Source organism: Rhea americana, unplaced genomic scaffold (genome assembly GCF_003343005.1).
Source record: "Rhea americana isolate MKP2758 unplaced genomic scaffold, rheAme1 scaffold_328, whole genome shotgun sequence".
In the NCBI taxonomy this organism is placed as follows: domain Eukaryota; kingdom Metazoa; phylum Chordata; class Aves; order Rheiformes; family Rheidae; genus Rhea; species Rhea americana.
Genome location: NW_028186455.1, coordinates 572,411 through 591,564, shown reverse-complemented (window position 1 = coordinate 591,564; position 19,154 = coordinate 572,411). Strand labels below are relative to the sequence as shown.

The following is a 19,154-nucleotide window of genomic DNA, read 5'->3' as shown; positions in this document are numbered from 1 at the left end:
CAGCTATGAAAAATGAGCATCTGATGGTAGGATCCTATTACCAATTAACTGATTTTGAGAGTCATCATTTAGTAATTCATTTTCATCAGAATCAGAAGGGAAGACCAGATATATTTCATCCATCTAGTCCAGATGCTGGCACACAGGCTTCAGATGAAGTAATCGCAAAAAAAAAAACTCAAACCAAAAAGCAAGTGTTAACAAAGAAGGAAGCCCAAAATCAGGTCTAAGCAGAACTATGTAGCAGAAGAGGAAGAACATCTGATCGCAATACAATTGAGCTGATATATGGAGTAACAAATGAAAAGGGGACTGAAATAATTTGGTTTTCACTTTAGGCACTAACAGTGCATTAAGAAAGCTGCATGAATAAAATGGTAAAAAATAATTAATAGAAAAAAGTAGCAGCTCATATTGTTTTTACTGCAACTGAAAGTGATGGGGTTTAGTTCTATTGCTCTTGGTCAAAGAGAAGCAGAGTATTTATTATGCTTGCAGTCTGTAAACATTACCACAAGTTAAAACCATTAAGATGAGCGATGTTTAGTGGACTGAAATCATGCCTTTGAAATCAGATCTCTTGGTGCTGAAGACAACCTGTTCTTAAGAGCTCTACCTTACTTTCTCTTGTTCAAGTAAAACATCCTTTCTATCGTATGTACAAAAGTGATTAAAATATTTCAGTCACACTATTAACCTAAATCCCCATAAAAATTCCTATGAAACAGAATTAGATAGATTAATATTTTAAAATAAAAAGCTTTCAAATAATCTAAAAATAGTTCGGATTAAGTTGTACCTATGACAAATGCTTCCTTCTTCAGTGCAGAGAACGCAGACCGTGCAGAGTGATGGTTCAAGTCCACAAGAGTTAAAGCATATGTAGTTATTGCCATCGTAAAGGGGCTTGCAGCAGATTGCACATTTTTCAACAAATAATCTCCTGCTCTATTTCTAGCATCATAGGTTCTCTGAGAAGATGAACAAGCTATAGTTAACAYGTTACTCACGTATCTTTAAAGACAATATAGACACATACAGTATCTTCTACAATAAATCCTTGAATGAAATGCTCCAGAATTTTGCTATTGTTCTTTTATTTGTTTTGAAAGCCAAAGACTAGTAAAGCAAACAAACCTTAACATCTGACACTGAAAAAAGCCTCTTGATTCCCAGGTCTAATGCTATTAGAATCAGAAGAAATAAGAATCCCAGAACGTGACTGTTGCCAGAAATAAAAATATTATTTACCTGAGTAGGACATATTTTAATTATCTTCTCAATTCCAATTACAGAAAATGCTGTGAGATATAAAGATTTTTCTTTAGTTTCTGTAGGTAATGTACCCTACAAAATCAAATACATAAATGTAATTAAATAGAAAAAACAGTTCATTCAAATAAAAACAACTTTTTATAGTTTAGGTGAGGAAATGAATAGAAATTCCTGTAACAAATGTCAATTTGATTTCACCTGAAAACATGTTGACTTTCTTGAAGGTATTAGCTTATTGGTAAAAATAGTTCAAAATATATAAAAAGTTATCGGCAAGCCAAACTACTACATTATTAAAAAAAATATATATTTTTTTCCCCCCTAAGTTTTAAGTGGCAAGTAACTACTTTTAGTGGGAAGACAGAAAAGGATGTAAAACATGCTGAGTTTAAATGAAATTAAAGGAAATTAACAAAACTGTCTTGTCTAGATGTTCTAGTGAAATGAAGCCTAAAATACCTTGCATTCCTAAAATATAATACCTCCTGGCAACTTCAGCTTTCTGTGTGTACACACATAAAACATTCGGTTTTCATACCTGTAGTTTCACTGGTTGATAACTTGAAAATTCATTGAACGATCCATCAGGCATTTGACAGTTATCAATCAGCCATAGAAGTGAATTACAAATAGAAATCTGATCAAGACTTATATATTGATTAACTTGTCCAAACATTCTTAAAGCAAAAGCTGACAGCCTGTCAAGGAAATTAAAAAGAATATATTTGTTTTCATTAGTAGATACTTTTTTTTTTTTTTAATCTTACAGTAACAACATTGCTAGAGATTATTTAGACACAAACCTGCASTATTTATAGTTTAGGTGTACCACCTCCTGCACGCATCAAAGAAATGTTGTAGCTGAATTTTTAATTTAAAGTAACTAACATGCAATAATTACTCACAATTAATTTTAAGCGAGGCATTCAAAATAAAGTTGATCAATTCCCACATTTCAGGATATAGCCTGGAAATACTTCATTCTCTTACACACAGAATTTAAGGAAGATGCCTTGGAACATCTCATTTCCTCCTTTTATAAGTCAGTTACATTGGCCAGTGTGGACAGCAAGACAGTGACTATGTATTTTTACTCATTTGCAATGGCAAAATTTTTTTTATACATACAATATTAGTCTATCTCTATTTGATACCATCAAGCCCACTTGTCCTGCTTACTATAAAGCATCACCCTTTAAAAATCAGTTATAACAAGAAAGTGAAGAATTGAATCAAGTTTTTTCAATTCATTCTAATAAAAAGACTCACCATGTGCTAGCTTGCCCATTCTTCCACATGCTATATGAGAAGTCAGGATTTCTGAATGACAAGATGCTTACAATTCCTAAGAAATATATTAGGCAGACTTAGTGGTTATGAAAAAAGGATTTATATTAAAATCCTATTTGCTCACTCAAATATACGATCTTCCTCTAACAGCAAAGTCTCTCTACATCTTAAAAAAAAAAAAAAAAAAAAANAAAGAAAAAAGAGAGAGAGAGAGAGAGAAAAGAAAAAAATATTTTTCTACCTTCTTTCATCTTCCTCCGCATTTCAGTTCTTGACGCTAAGGTTTTAGGACCCAGTAAATGCCAGTTATTTGATTGTTCCAGGTAGTGAAACACATAAAATACTGGGGCAATACTCATAAGCTCTGCTTCTGCACTACCCTTTGGCAGGTTAGTAAGAAGACTGAGACCTCTAGGACTGAGGGCTGTGGCAATCACTTCTCCCATAAGATGCCCTGCAGAAAGAAAAAAAAAAAAACAACAAAAAAAATTCATTTAAATGGGTGACTTAAGTATCTTTGGATTCACTTTAAGAACAATAATTTCATATTAGTTATTTAAACTTCTAAAGAAAAAGTAATCTCTACAGCCTTTCCKCAAAAGGAGGAGAACCTAAGAATAAATTCAGATAAATTGAATCAAAGGAATAAGAAGCAGGAGCAAAAGAACAAGTATAGAAAATGTAAATATGCAGTAGGCTAAAAATTTCAATTCAGTTTACCTTTTACACTGACACTTCTATCAATTTTCGTTTTAGGCACCAGATTTAGCGGGATTTTATATTGAAATTCTTGTCGTCTTTTGATTAAACCTAAAATCGAAAATGTACAAACAGCACATGGAATGATCTAATCAATATAGGATATAGATGTAATAGCCAAATTTAAAGATCACAACTGAAATATAGAAATAAGCACATGCAAACAATATCAACTATTGAAAAAAAATCAGATTGAAACACATTAATTTTTGTTATTGTTGCTGTTAAGAGAATATATGTATCTCAACCTAGTTTGTGCTTTCAGAATTGCCTTTGATTAAATGAGAATATATTCTCTTTAAAATTTACTTGCTAATTGGTTTTCAAGCTCACTGAGAAAACTAAATCTTCATATCATATTAAAAAATACCTACAAAGATTTTTTTAAGAATTGAATTGAACTATTTTTGAAAGACTAACTCTTTTGAAATGGATTTGTTAGTCTATGAAAGGACAAGAAATCCATGGAAAGCACATATGAAAGGACATACATCAGGAAGGAGAATTACTGCTTTTTGTTATTACTGAAAAGTTGATTGTCATAACTGCATGAAATAACTTAATGAAAACAAAGCAGATGAGGTCCACGTATAATCAATTCTCATACCATAAACACCTTGTGGATCCAAAGTGAAACCTGCATGAAGTTCTCTCTTAATGCCTTCTGGCTAAAAACATTAAGAAGGAAGAAGTAAGCAGAAAATGGAAACACTTTTGTTTAATCAAAAGTATTAGCTGAAGCAACAATTTAAATTATAGCATCTTAGCGCTATACATCCTTTTCTATGGTTGACTTTCACTTTATTCTTCTACTGCTAATCTATATACATTTAGCTAGTGCTATAGCTTCCAAAATATTAAAAATTTAACAAAAGATTTAAATAAAAGTTTAGGAAAACATAAATAAGTTACAAAAAATATAAAATTATAAAAAATGTAATTATGATCCTGCTTGAGCAGGAGGGTTGGACTAAATGATCTCCAGAGGTCCCTTCCAGCTTCAACCATTCTGTGATATCTTTCCATGAAGTAAGTTTAAGCAGTTGGAAACTCAGAGAAACTTAGAATACAGTATTTTATTTGCTTATTAAGTTCGTGTGTGTGTGTGTGTATATATATATATATGTGTGTATATATATATATATATATATATATATATATAAAAATTACAGAATATATATATATATATATATATATATATATTCTGTTTTATTTTTACATGCAAGGGTTAAAAATATAAGCACATAAATACACAATCATGCATTTTTTTCACTGCATATCTCCTAATGAAGTTAATATCATAATATTAATTTGATTCCCAGATATCATATGATCTAGCAATATTTCTATTTTCATTTCATATATTTTTTACTTCTTGTGACTGAGACAATGTGAAATTCAAAAACATTCTGAACATCTTGATTTTTTTTTTTCCTTACCAGTACACGTAATGTTTTAACTACAGTTTCACTACTCCGGGTGGTCACTAGTGTAAAGTTGATAGTATGAAGACCTAATTCCAAAGGAAGTATTCTAAATGTAATTGGTAATGATGAATCACCATGTAGATGCTTAAAGTTACAACTGCGTATCAACACTCCAGTAGTTGTAGTATCTTCAAAAGAACAGATTCCATCTCCAGCTGCTATTTTAACGCAGAACTGAAATAGTGAAATATTCAAAGCGTTAACTTCCATGACATGTACAACACTAGAGAAATGTTTAATCAATTGAACTATTACAATGAACATTCTATTACTCTAATACTTTTTTTTCCCCGTTTAGAATGGGGAAGTGTTATTAACTTTGGAATTACTATTATTTATACTAGAGACACACTAACAAATGTTCACTAACAAGATCAAGGAACCACTGTACTAGTTGTCATACAGACATCTTTGCAGGCTCTTTTTTGGAAATTTTTCAATAATTATTTTGCACCCTTCTGTTTGGATGAGYTTCCTTAGAAACAGCGCTTTCCTATTAAATCCACAGACAATGTAATCTGCTAGTTCTGGAGCAGGTCTCTCCCAAAATTCCATCATTTGTTTGAGGTGTTGTCATAACATTTGGAACAGAAAAATAGTATCTTAGCTTTTCACTACTCCTATTGCATCAGATTCAAAGTTGCCGGCAGGAGCATGAAAACATTGTAATCAGCAGCATGACTGCAGGTGAAACTTTTAATGGTTGCTTTTCATTGTTACATAGTTATGTAGACTAAAGTTGGCTGGAGTATCTGAAAATCTGATCTATTTATAGTGAGTGCACACAGAGAAAATGCCTTTTCAGTTAATTATGTCAATATTTCTACAGAACTCACTAATACCACAAATTACCTTAATTACAGAACTTCCATAGTTATAAACTGATCCTTTTAACTCAATTTGTTCTCCTCGCACCACAGAGTAAGGAACATAAATGTTCAAGAAGGTATCTTTTAAAACCTGCACTTCCAGGGGCTCCGCAACACATATACCTAAGAAAATGAAAAACATAAAAGCACACTATCTTATCCACTCTTCCAATAAAAAAGTTTGAGAAACTCCTCATATCCTTGCTGCCTTTATTGATCACTTAACAGTTTTAAAAACGTACTTTGAAATTGTTTAGCTTTTTCAAAAGTGACCAGGCTCTTGCATTCTGTTCCAAGTTGCTATCTGCCACTCTTCTAATGTAGTCACAGACGTGCCAGTCCATTAGGCTTCTGCTCCTTCCTAAACCTAGGAGCAACTCTTCTGCCTGCGCTACTGTATCTATCCAAAACACTTTCTTCCATTCCTCAAGTTCCTAAGCTATTGATAGCAGGACACTGTAAAGCAGTGCCAAGGAAGGGTCAGCCGAGTGTTTGTGCTATTCTTATCCTCCTCCTGGTCATCTATTACAGGCCACTATCAAAGACAAAATGCTAGACTAGATAGACCTTTGTTTTGCCCAGTACAGCCATTCTTACATTCATAACAACAAATGAAGTAATTTTGTTTCCATAAAARCATATTTTGGTGTTTTCTTTTCCTGATTAACAACAAGAAAAATCAAAACACCACCCCATCTTAGAATATACATAGCAATGGAAAAGGGAAGATCTGCACATCTAAACAAGAAAGCTCCCTAATTCTTTGTCTACAACCTAATTTGTTTATAGTACTTACCTTTATCGGATATGCCAACACCTAGAACTTCCCAGGTAGTCAGTGAATCAGGCAGAGTGACAGACAGACTCTTTGACCTGTGTTTAGAAGTGTGGATTTTTTTTTTCCTTTTGAAGTTAGGACATTTATATATTATCAATAGTCTTTTGTTAACACCAACAATCAATGAACAGGAAGACAGACTCAGATGAGACAAGCAATGACATAGCGTATTTAGAGAATAAGACCTTTGGATTGTCATTCGTGTAAGTTTGTTTTTGGCTGACTTTACAGAAGCTGACGTTTAGCAAGGTCAGAAGTGAAAGGAAAAGGAACTCTGAGGCACCAGACAACTTTTCCTGTGTACAGGACAACATGGCATAAATAGCATGCCTGTACAAGACTGCATTTTACTGCACTTTGCAAGGGGTACAATTAAGGTTACCCAGGTTACCTCAGTTTTAGCATTTACTTTCTAAAAAACTGATGACTTAGTCAAATGTTAGTAACTGACTGAGAAAGCAGTACCTTGGAGAAACTTGATGAACTTCCCATAACCAACTTTCAGGGAAATAACTTCTGATTTCTGCTTCATCCAATTCCAATACAGCCTCAAAATCTGAAGACAAAGCAAGTAAAAAAACCTGACAAAAAGCCTTCTGTCAAAGGCTTCAAAATCATCCTCCTTTCCTTCTGTGATACTATATCCTGCCTATTTGCCTTAGGTTATTCTTAATTAAAGAAAAAAGTAGCTAAATACCCTCATCAAAAATCTTGTGTTTTCCAGTCTCAATCATTTATATATGTGAATACTCATCCATTAGCTAGACAGCATAACTTGTGGACTAGTGATTACAGGGAGAGAATGGGAAATGAGAAAATTTTGTGCTTTCACTGGTATTTCATTGGTATTTCTGGAGAAACTCATTTGGCTGTTCCCAGGTCCAAAACAAGACACTTGTTTAGCCTCTGCACGGTATTGAAGTTTAGCACTGACTACACAGACAGTGATGCTCCCTTATTGCATGCCTGCTTGTTTTAAGTATGGATGGAACATAGCTCTTCAGTGCAGCCTTAAGAGAATAAAGAATTGCTCTTCCACCCCACTCAGGGGTATTCAGCCAAGGTCTTTGGAGACTGGCAAAATTCCTTCTGGAACAACCCTGACATAATACAGGGGGGTTAATAAATTAACTCTTCTTGAGAGGTATTTCATCACAAGGCCACCCAAGAGTTAAAACTCTAGTACTTACGCATTCTTGCCAATATCAGGAGCTTATTAGGCTCTGTCTCTCGCAGTCTGTTTGCAAATTCACAGCAATCTTTAAATGCCAAAATGCACTTTTCACTACTTCGAATTCGTTGAGCTCTATCACTGCAAGTCTCACTGACCGGATATGCTTTTACTCCAGCCATACAACATTTTCGAATTTCTGGATGTTTATATTTGGATGCTGAAAAAATAAAATAAATTACTCAATTGCTTCCTTGAGATGAAGTTTTTATTTTAAAATACATTTTAACTAGTTATACTGAAGTTATTTTTAAAACTTGCAGAATTTCAATGAAGGCATAGCTTTGAGGATAAACATAAACTTGTCAATTTTAAAATACTAGTGACACATCCTTAACTGTCTAAATTACTACTGTTCTGAATTAAAAATATAAAACAGTTGAGAGAAAGAGGAGCTTTACTACATTTCAAGATTTAAAAGTTCCTCTGACAGGCTTGGTCCCTGGTATGTTGTTACTGGGAAAGACTGCCACATGGTAACTCTGTGAGTTTTTGGGCTATGCCTCTTCAAAAGAGGAAAATAACTTAAAATTATGCTAAATTTTAAGCATAAGTTGCTTAAGTCTCAGCAACTTCAAACTAAACATATGGCTAAGAGGCTTTATAAATGGGGTCCTCCACAACGTCCTCATCAATATTGGACAATCTCTTTCTATCCCCTACATTAAATGAAGACAGTAATAACTAAAAGTAGTAAGCAAACACTTCGAATCTTGATTTGTAAGGGATAGGCTCTTCTTTCACAATCATATATTTAAATAGCATGTTTAAGTACCTTCCTGGAGTATCCGTTCCTTGAAATCAGACCGTTTGGTTCTCAAAATTTGATTGCAAGGTTCATCTGTTAAAAAAAAATACAAAAGCTATAATGTTTTTGTAATAGCATAACTTTAAAGTAATTGTATAAGATCATATTCTATATGGGAGTTACTTTTCATTCACTATTTTAATTATAAAAAATTATGCTTATTTCAATTACAATAACTGATCCACAAGCCAGGATGCTTACCTTCCTCAAAACCATATTTCTTACTATATGTGCTCTCTAATAATTTTATTAGGTTCCAAAACAGTAACTGTGAGCCACAAAAGAACACTTCATAAAAGAAAATCCACAATTTCATGTTAAGTAGTACATAATATACCTGCTTCATTTGAATCATCAGCATTTGCATTAGTTAAAAATGTGAGCCCAGCCATTCGAAATACTTCAGCATTGTTCCGTCCTCCTCCAGCACCACATCCAAGGTCATTTTTTTCCAAATATAGCATAGTCTGAGGAAAAAGTACATCACCAGCTAATTAAAATGCAAAAGACATTATATGATGAATGAGAGAATTACAGCTTTGCAAAAAGGCCATTTTTGTCTGGAAGATGTCTTCACAACACATCAAAATATACCATTTAGTGATAACTAATTCAAGCACTAGAACCATCACAGAAACTTTGCTTTGGCACAAAGCTGAGCTAACAAGTCATGTTGTTGAATCAGGCAGAAATCCTTCATTAATATGGCTATAACACATCTAACACTCAAACTAGTTGTTTAAAACTAACTCAGGTATCTTTACCTAGCATTCAATAGTGGTATAAAACAGATTCAAATGATACAAGATTGGTGCAAAACTACTTTCCTATTCTTCTCCTATATATACTGTATCTGATTGTTCAGAATTATTGAAGAATTGCAACATTTTATCATAAGAATGGAAATTTTTCAGTGATATATGATATTCATACTTTAACATGCATAACCACATTTATGTAAAATTCTGCGAAGACTGAAAAACTCCATAACCCATTGAACACAGTAGCTTTTGCTATACCTTTCTACTGGTATGCCTTAAAAATATAACCTGAAGAGATTACAGGAAGTACTAAGAAGCACCATGTCACTTTGAACAAGCAGCTCTCTAATAGGGTAGCCTATTACTGGCCAAGTCTTAATAGTTCTGGCAAGAAAGCTCAGGACTGGCTTTAAAACCACAACTTACTTTTACTGGAAATCAAAACATTGCAAATGAATTCTTTTTATTTTTTAACTGTCAGATTTAAAACAGCAACTTTTATTCTGAATTGAATTACTTTTTACTATTTTCAGGCTTATTGAATGCATGAACCATAAGAGCAATTTGAATACAAATATGACACAATCAGCAATTTATTTTTCTTTTGTGGCTGCTACTTAACTTTTTCCATAGCTCTCTTTCCTCTTCCTGTGACTCCATACACTGCTTTGTCAATAGATGACAAAGCAACAAAGGAACTGAACTGTGTTTTCATATCAAGTGACACAACTTCTCCTGGCTTCATTATCTGCTTGCTTGACAGTAGCTTAATCTGTAAGTTGAAAAAAAATATATTGGTCACTTTAAAAGCACATCATTCCAAAACAGATATATCTGAAGGTGGATACCTTAACATGTGGGGAAATGCCGAGGAACTTAAGCGATTCCAAGTAAAAATCTCATCATAAAATGAGTGCACCCCTACAAATTTTAGTGTGTATTTTACTACTCACATCAAGACTATTCCCACACTTCTGTTCCACATTCAGCCAAACTGAATCAGCTACTAACTCAGCAGTTTCTTCTCCTGTGACAATATAGTAAACAACAAGACGGGCAGAAGGAACCATTTCTTGGGTTATCTGAAAACTTAGATGCTCATATTCCAAATGTTTAATTTTCTCTTGAGTTCCAAAGCTTACTATCTTCCCTTTTGACATGATCTATGATAGAAAGATGAAGAATAAAAAAGTTAAATTTTATACTGAATATATTTCTTACATGCAACAACCATTTAGTGTTTAGATATAATTCAGTACACACAAAAATGCATCAGGGATCAACACGTCTAGTTCAAGGGAAGGGGCTCTCTCCTTCATCCCATAAAAAGCAGCACTGCTAACAATTAATTAATACGGGGCCGATTAAAATATTTTCGCATAGAGACTGATTTCTCTCTCACTTTCTCTTTTTTCTCCACTTTTAAAGTGATTACTCATATCAGCCTTTTATTTGACAAAAGCAGTATAGAAAATCTGAATAGTTCTCATCCTAGAACATTTATTAAATTACAATACAATATTTCATGTGGAAACATCTGTTACTTACCAAATAGCTGTAGTGATGTATTTTATGAATATAATGACTACGTGGGTATACATTAATATTTATGAAGTCGCCTACTTGCAATATTTTGTGGTTTGAAGCCCAGTCAATATACAGATAACTCTGACTTAATGATGAATAAGCTTTTGCTTCATAGGTTTCAGTTGCTTGGTTTTCATCTGAAAGACGTGGATCTGCAGTTCTAACCTAAATAGATATGAACACCGGAAAGAGTTTTGTAGTAAAGGAGGAAACAAAAACTGGGTGTCCTGACTTCTGAACAGTTTAAGTACAAAGTTATATTTCAAAAACCAAATTAGCACAATACTAAAAAATGTTCTGTAATATATTATTCAGAGGGATTAATAAAATAAAAGCCAACTCAAGACTTTCATGTTTTCTTTAATAAAAAGATCTATAACATGAAATCCAACTAAAATGTTGGTATAGAAATTGAATACAAATAAATAGAATAGATAAGGTCAATAATATACCTCTCTACATAGCAAGAGGAGCACTTTCAGAGATTTCATTCTTACACAATTCATTTAGACTATGTATTTAAAATTATTATGAAATAATGTGACAAATTAGGATACATACTTAATTTTTTTTTCTTATTCTTAGAAAAAATTAGTTTTAGAGCAATTTAATATACAAGTAATGTTTCATTATAGCACTTATATTTCATAAGTTTGATCAATTGCTAAGTTTAGAACCACTACTTTCTGAGTGCAAAATCTTCCCAAGAGCATAATCCACTGGCAAAATTACACAATTAAACCTCTTAAATAAAATAATGGGAGAATTTAACTCACTTGAAACTCTAATATTTTGTTATCAGTTGGGATATTAACAACAAATAATGCAGTTCCATCATTCACACTTGTTTTTCTTCTCCCAGACTCTGAACCCTCAGGTATCAGCTCAGACTCATCCATTTGCTCGCTAAATGATTTTGCGGTGACAGTTATGGGGAGGTTTCCAACAAAGTGATCTACTGTATCTTTCACCTGCACCTGTTCATTGGAATACAGAAAATTTCTTACATGAATGACAGCATTTTTCAAGCAAAAATATGATAAAGGATATCACTGTTAGTAACATTTTCCCTAGTTGCTAAATGCCTTCAACAACAGTAAATGAAAACATAGGCCAATGAAATTAAAAGCATATTAAGGGTAGACAGACCAACCTATGGTAACATATGAAAAGAAAAAGCAAATCTTCTGCATTACAGGTTATATGTTATAATATGCAATGATATTGCTTATGTTAACTAACCTTAATGAAGAACGGAAGTCCAGGCTTCACAAAGAGAGGAGTGGCAATCAAGTTCAGTTTGTAAGGAGATAAAGCATACTTGACTCCATCAAATTCTGCTTCACCACTAAGGCCACCTAATGAAATATTATGATTCGTAAGAATTACATCCTAGTGCCTGTATTTTCTCCACTTGCCTTCAAATGGGCAATTTGAAAATAATGATATAATGATAAAATATGTATTATTAATATTTATATATTTTAGACATAATATAGTTAACAAATTTATATTATACATATTATAAATACAGTAATAACATCTTTGTTACAGTGAAGTCTTTGCACCTCAGATTTCAGCTCTTAACACTGTGAAAACAAAGAGCAAAGAAGTTTAACCCTTATAAATTTTAATATTGATGAATGGGCTCTTCTTCCCTAAAAGCTTTTGGAAGAAGGATTTCTAAATACTAAAGGAAGTCTGATACTAAGAATGTTATCTATATAGTCTTGTTTTCCAGTTTTGTTTATATGTGCATATATGTTCAAAAAACAGCTAAAAAAACTTACCCATAGACTCCATCACTGATGCTACAATATACAAGCGTGACCCATCCAACTCTCTCAGACTTTGAAACCCTATAAAACTAACTGCTTTTTTACTGTTAAAATTGATTTCAGCAACTCCATTTTCAATCTGGAAATTAAATAAAATTAATTAATTTACAGCCAATATTAGAAATAATCTATAGATACACTTCAAGTAAATTCTATCTTAAATTTGTTTCTGTTCAGCATCTATTTTTAGAGGAACCCAAAGGCAGAGATGTTGTAATGGAGAAGAATTTGCTGTTCCCTAGAACTACTGATAATTAATTTGATAATTAATCAACCAACACTGCACACTCCGCATGCAGGCCCAAGAAGATGTAGCAACAACAAAGACACAGCTTTGCTAATTCAGGAAAGATGATACTGTTTATCATTCCTGAATGACTAAATTGAAGAAAATGAGAGAAACAACTGGTGGAGAACAGACCTCCCCCAAACTACATCAATCTAATTTTGAACTGCCTGTCTACTACCGTGATTCAGGCCCGTCAGCCTCACCTCCATCGCTGGAAAGGTGATGGAACAGCTCATTCTAGATGTCATCTCCAGACATATGGAGGAAAAGAAGGTGATCGGGAGTAGCCAGCATGGATTCACCAAGGGGAAATCCTGCTTAACCAATCTGATAGCCTTCTATGATGGACTGACTGGCTGGGTAGGTGAGAGGAGAGCAGTGGATGTTGTGTACCTTGACTTCAACAAGGCTTTTGACACTGTCTCCTGTAACATCCTCCTAAATAAGCTCAGGAAGCGTGGGTTAGACGAGTGGACAGTGAGGTGGACTGAGAACTGCCTGAAAGGCAGAGCTCAGAGAGTTGTCATCAGTGGCATGGAGTCTAGTTGGAGGCCTGTGGCTARTGATGTCCCCTAGGGCTCCGTACTGGGTCCCATTCTGTTCAACTTCTTCATCCATGACCTGRATGAGGGGACAGAGTGCCTCCTCAGCAAGTTTGCTGGTGATACCAAGCTGGGAGGAGTGGCTGACACACCTGAGGGCTCTGCTGCCATTCAGAGAGACCTGGACAGGCTGGAGAGCTGGGCAGAGAGGAACCTCCTGAGGTTCAACAAGGGCAAGTGCAGGGTCCTGCACCTGGGGAAGAATAACCCTGTGCACCAGTACAGGCTGGGGKCTGACCTGCTGGAGAGCAGCTCTGCAGAGAAGGGCCTGGGAGTGCTGGTGGATGACAAGTTGACCATGAGCCAGCAATGTGCCCTTGTGGCCAGGAAGGCCAGTGGTCTCCTGGGGTGCATTGGGAAGAGTGTTGCCAGCAGGTCGAGGGAGGTGATCCTGCCCCTCTRCTCAGCCCTGGGGAGGCCTCATCTCKAGTACTGCATCCAGTTCTGGGCTCCCCACTACAAGAGAGACATGGAGCTACTGGAGAGAGTCCAGGGTAGGGCTACAAAGATGATCAGAGGGCTGGAGCACCTGCTCTGTGAGGAACAGCTGCGAGAGCTGGGCCTCTTCAGCCTGGGGAAGAGAAGGCTGAAGGGGGATCTGATCAATGTGTACAAGTACYTGAAGGGAGGGTGTCAAGGGGAWGGGGACAAACTTTTCAGTTGTCCCATGCAAGAGGACAAGAAGCAATAGCTAAAAACTGAACCACAGGAAGTTCTGCCTGAACGTGAGGGGCAATTTCTTCCCTGTATGAGTGACGGAGCACTGGAACAAGTTGCCCAGAGAGGYTGTGSAGTCTCCTTCTCTGGAGATCTTCAAGGCCCGTCTGGATGCAACCCTGTCTAACATGCTCTAGGTGACCCTGCTGAGCAGGGAGGTTGGACTAGATGATCTCCAGAGGTCCCTTCCAACCTTACTGATTCTATGACATTTTATCCTATGTTTGATTTCTTTTGCTTATGCTGTAATAGAGTAAAAATCAACTGCTGTCAATGCAAACTAGAAGTTGGAACCCATTGTTATTGAATTTGATGGGAAAACTTCAGTGGAATTGGATCAATCTGAACTAATTGGGCTTGTTTTTTCTTACCTGAGTTATTTGCATAGCACGAGGCATCATTTTTCTTCCAGTTTCTTCAATTATTCCAAAACGAACAAAAACATCAGCACTTGGAACCCTTTTATTATAAAAATAGCTGGGAACAAAAGAACAATAGTAATGCTTTTAATATGACCATTCCAATCACTACAGCAAAGCATTAATATCCGAAGAGGAGTCATTTCCTAGGCAAGGAACAGAAAGCAAAATTCTATGTAGCTTCAAACACTTCTGTTTAAAATAATAATCTTGGTAAGAATTTAAAAAGAAAAGCCTCACTTAGTTTTCTTACAAAGCAGAAAGGATTGCGATGATAGGGCTTCTTGACAAAGTAAAAGAGGAAAACTTCCGGATACAGGAGAATTGCTCTTGAGGTAACAGCAAAAGATGTACATAGTTAGAAATCAAATCCAAATTTCCTTACCTAGCTCTCACAGTAATCCTGAAGTTCTCAAATTTCTCAGAGCTAATAAAGTTATTTTCTGGCTCTATGATGATGGAAAAGCTTGGCATTGCTAAAAAAATGAGTAGAAAATAAAGCAACTTAGATATATTCTTAAATATTAAGCTGCAGCTACTCAGAAAGATGCCACTGTATATGCTTCAAAAAAAAAATCATGTCCATTTCAAATGACGTAACTCCAGTATCACAGCCCCAAAATAAAACTGTCAGTTTGTCCACAGTGAAGCACAAGTCATAAAAGCCCTAAGCTATCTGCAGCTAACCCTTTTTTTGCAACAGTGCAGCCATGTCAAGACGGCCAGCCTACAGGAGAATAACTCTTTTAAGAGGTAAGTTTTATTAATACAGTCTAATATCAATATGACTGATTAGCTTGAATTGACATTGTCACATGGTACTACACTGCATCCCATGGTTATATCAAAAGGCCATGTACCAGCTCAGGTGTTTGAGTATATTAATTACAACATTTCCATAGTATAACTATCCTATATTGTGTGTACACATTACCATATTCCTTAACTTCAAACTTTGCAACAGCTGAGGTTATGAAATTCTTCCTATACTTGGCTTCAATCTTCCAAATCCCATACCTACAAGAGTCAAAAAACACAATATTACTTTTGCAGATGAAAATTAAACTACCTAACAATATTTCATGTTAATAATTATTTAGAGACAGAAAGTTTGTACCAAGTTTTCGTACATGTTCACATCTACTTTTAGAAGATTCTGCCAGTTTGTTATTTTAAATTAAATGGTCTGAGAATTATTTTAAAGTGTTGATACAAAGTTGAAAAGATTATGCCATTATTTTTATTGTACCTATCATTAGAATGTTTTGTTTAATGGTTGCAAGCATAGACTCTTTCTGAAGACTGCAAATGTAAGTGAGATCGTTAAAAAGTTATTTGCTATGATCTTTCACTTGCCTGCTGTCACTCCTGAGATGAGACAAATGCTCACCTGGAGTTCCAAGTCTGTTTCAATGCAGTCAGCAGGGTTATTATGCATAACCTACACTATTTAACAAATTTGTTTGATTTTTCTCTGCAGCTAGAAGCACTCAAAAGGCATTTGTTTCATTTCAAATCGTTTGTCTTAAACCCCTACAACTTACATGTGTAGGGCTTCTCTAAACACATATATCACTATCTTACCACTCAAAGAAAATTGATCCAGCTCTCTTTAATTTATGTACTACATTCATTTCATCTTTGCTACTTTTTTAACATAGTGACATTTGTTCAATGTAAATGAAAAGTACATTCTTTTTTCCTGGCCCCAGGATATGAGCAACTGCCAATTATTTKATTAAATAATGGCTAGTTAACTTGATGCAGTTAGCACATTTATAAATAATTTAGAAACTCCACCAAAAAAGGCAAATGAGTTTGTGATAAAGAAATATTTAGAGTTCAAGTTGGATCAAAGAACATACAGTAACTTGACACATCTCTACTATGAAAAAAAGAGCATATTTTAAGTGTGCTTGTTAACTTCTTGCATAGACAAATAAAGTTCTACCTCTCACATGCAGTATCTTGCACTTACAAAGAAAGTAAGTGAGTCCCCTATTGCTCTACCATCTCAAATGATGTAAAACAAGCCAACAGAGCTCTCCGAACAAAACTTTRTACTATGGCCTGAACGAATTGGTTTACAGTGACTGCATCTACCAGAAAGGTCATCCGGAGTGAAGACTATGTTAACCTACAAGCAATCAGATCTCGACTGAGAGAGCAGGTACGTGTATCTACAATGAAAATATATTTGTAACATGTATTAGTCAAGATAATGCTCTTAAGGGCTCAGGTGGTCTTCCATCAGGGTCATTCTCTCAGACTGGAGCTCTGAGACATGACTAAACCACATAAATAATTTATAGAAAATCAGTTCCTACAATCTTTTGACTTTATGGCACTACAATTAACATTATGGAAGTTTACTGTTAAAAGACACTCAGGTTCAATTGGGATACAAAATTAATTCTTACACAGATCAAATTATTGTTCARCTTCCTAATGGAAAGTATTTTGGTCAAAAAGCATTTTTAAGTGCCTGCTAGCATCCTTCTGCCACACCTGTGTATCTTCAGCACCCTCTCAAGGCTAAAAGGAGAACTGAAGACACATTTATTTTGTATGCTGCTCCTGGAAAAATGCTGGTGAGTTATATGAATACAGAAGTTTTAATTCCTTGAAATCAATATATTTTTTATGCTGCTTCCATCTCTACAGCAGAAAGTAATTTTATTTTCCTCTTCAGTTGAGTGCAATAAACCCATCATTAACTCTTCTCTAATTTCAGTTTTATCACTTACTACTGCTCCTCACTTTCTCTCATTACCACAAGAACATTCCATAGATTTGAAAACACAGACAGTAAACTTCCTATTTGGCTCTAGGAGACAAATACTGGTTTGGAAGTCAACTGAAAGGAGAACACCTGATCATAAGTTCCTTATTTGTACTGTGGCTACACATTATGCCAAATACTAGAAATCTTGACGTTTCAAATAAGTTATGCATATTCTGTGTATCAGCAAAAGACACTTTGGCAGCCTTTAAAAAAAGGCAGTGTTATCTTAATTATTCACAAAAAGCACTTAAAAAAATGTACTTAGGATTAGAAGGAATCTTGAAGTCAGGAAAAGAAACTATTCCAGTAAAATCATCTTCTTCTGTAATATCCACTTTTACTCCATCAGGATCCTTTAAATCATAACAGAAAAGACTCAGAAGTTACAGACCACTCAAAAGGAAAAATCTTCATTTAGTTATTTGTCATAGCCTGACCACAAAAAATTTTTTTCCAAGAGTTTTGCCCATTTCACAGCACCAAATCAAAGACTTTTAGAAACAATTCAGACTCTGAAATTCTGATAAAAAATTTTACTGAGGTCCCAATAATTAAAAGCAATTACTACATACTGCTTAACATTGCTAGAAGTAACTGAAATAACAATTCTACCACTGAGACTAAAAAAATACAGTAAAGGAACTTTACTTTGTTTTCATATCTCAAATGAAATAAAAACATGTAAACCACATATGATAAAAACTCCCTCACAAACCCTTTCCCTAAATATAAAGCGTAATTCATAGTTTTTCCCATTCTGTAGCAACTTGTAAGCTAGAACTTGGAAAGCTCTACCCAACCATGCAGAGTCATTTTAGATCTTTTAAAAGACATCCAGCTAGCAGCAAAAGCAGTTATCTAATAGTTTTATTAAATATCCACTGCAGTACTGATTTACTAACAAACGGCATATATTGTTTGAGATCTATAGAACGTCAATATTGAATTCAATTATAACATACCACAAAAGTTAGAACAGTTTCTCGTCGAGCTGGCTGCAGTTCTTCATTTAAAGAGTAAACTCTGACTTTCACTGTAAGAATCATTAAAATAAATTTCCAAGTCATACTTTTACAAGACAAAAAAAACTCCAACACTTTTATTTATACTATTTTCTCAAGTCCTCAGTATCTATAGAATGCTCTCGACCTTTTGTCAGCATAGCGTCCAAATAATAAACATCTATTGATGCTGGCAACAACAACAACAAAAAATCCTGCACCAACACTCCTTGAGATTGAATTGTCACAGTGCAAAATAAATTTTTACCATCACAATTCACTCTTATTGGATGAGAGCTCGATATACATGAAACCAATGACTCAATCAGTGTTATTTCTTCAATAATGTTTTTTGCGTATTCCCATCAGAATTTTTCACTCTTCATGCCTCAGATTAGTAATTTATGCTGTAGAAAGCAGGGACTGAGATGAGAGGATACTGGAGAAGTAATTAATTTCTATAAAATGACAAAATCATTCAAAATATAATCCCACTGTTTAAAAAATGAAATAGAAACCAGTAACAATACAACACGACCAAAGCTTAAAGTACATTTTGATCCTAGTCCCTCAGCAATGCCAACAGATTTTCAATTAA

The 19,154-nt window shown here is 34.6% G+C and overlaps 1 protein-coding gene across 2 annotated transcripts in view; it reads right to left on the bottom strand.

Moving 5' to 3' along the window:
• C5 (complement C5) overlaps positions 1 to 19,154 on the bottom strand; it is a 30,005-nt gene that overhangs the window by 8,428 nt on the left and 2,423 nt on the right. For both annotated transcript variants that reach the window (XM_085310840.1, XM_085310839.1), the window contains 25 exons: positions 18,518 to 18,588; positions 17,817 to 17,908; positions 15,705 to 15,787; positions 15,156 to 15,246; positions 14,723 to 14,828; positions 12,696 to 12,822; positions 12,148 to 12,263; positions 11,682 to 11,882; positions 10,867 to 11,070; positions 10,272 to 10,481; positions 9,941 to 10,090; positions 8,895 to 9,024; positions 8,525 to 8,590; positions 7,709 to 7,909; positions 6,984 to 7,074; positions 6,477 to 6,553; positions 5,664 to 5,803; positions 4,764 to 4,985; positions 3,932 to 3,992; positions 3,286 to 3,375; positions 2,807 to 3,019; positions 2,545 to 2,620; positions 1,814 to 1,973; positions 1,252 to 1,347; positions 800 to 971 (listed from right to left, as the gene is read on the bottom strand). In XM_085310840.1, coding sequence (XP_085166966.1) covers positions 800 to 971; positions 1,252 to 1,347; positions 1,814 to 1,973; positions 2,545 to 2,620; positions 2,807 to 3,019; positions 3,286 to 3,375; positions 3,932 to 3,992; positions 4,764 to 4,985; positions 5,664 to 5,803; positions 6,477 to 6,553; positions 6,984 to 7,074; positions 7,709 to 7,909; positions 8,525 to 8,590; positions 8,895 to 9,024; positions 9,941 to 10,090; positions 10,272 to 10,481; positions 10,867 to 11,070; positions 11,682 to 11,882; positions 12,148 to 12,263; positions 12,696 to 12,822; positions 14,723 to 14,828; positions 15,156 to 15,246; positions 15,705 to 15,787; positions 17,817 to 17,908; positions 18,518 to 18,588 — 3,246 coding nt within the window. The remainder of the gene's footprint in view (positions 1 to 799; positions 972 to 1,251; positions 1,348 to 1,813; positions 1,974 to 2,544; positions 2,621 to 2,806; positions 3,020 to 3,285; positions 3,376 to 3,931; positions 3,993 to 4,763; positions 4,986 to 5,663; positions 5,804 to 6,476; positions 6,554 to 6,983; positions 7,075 to 7,708; positions 7,910 to 8,524; positions 8,591 to 8,894; positions 9,025 to 9,940; positions 10,091 to 10,271; positions 10,482 to 10,866; positions 11,071 to 11,681; positions 11,883 to 12,147; positions 12,264 to 12,695; positions 12,823 to 14,722; positions 14,829 to 15,155; positions 15,247 to 15,704; positions 15,788 to 17,816; positions 17,909 to 18,517; positions 18,589 to 19,154) is intronic.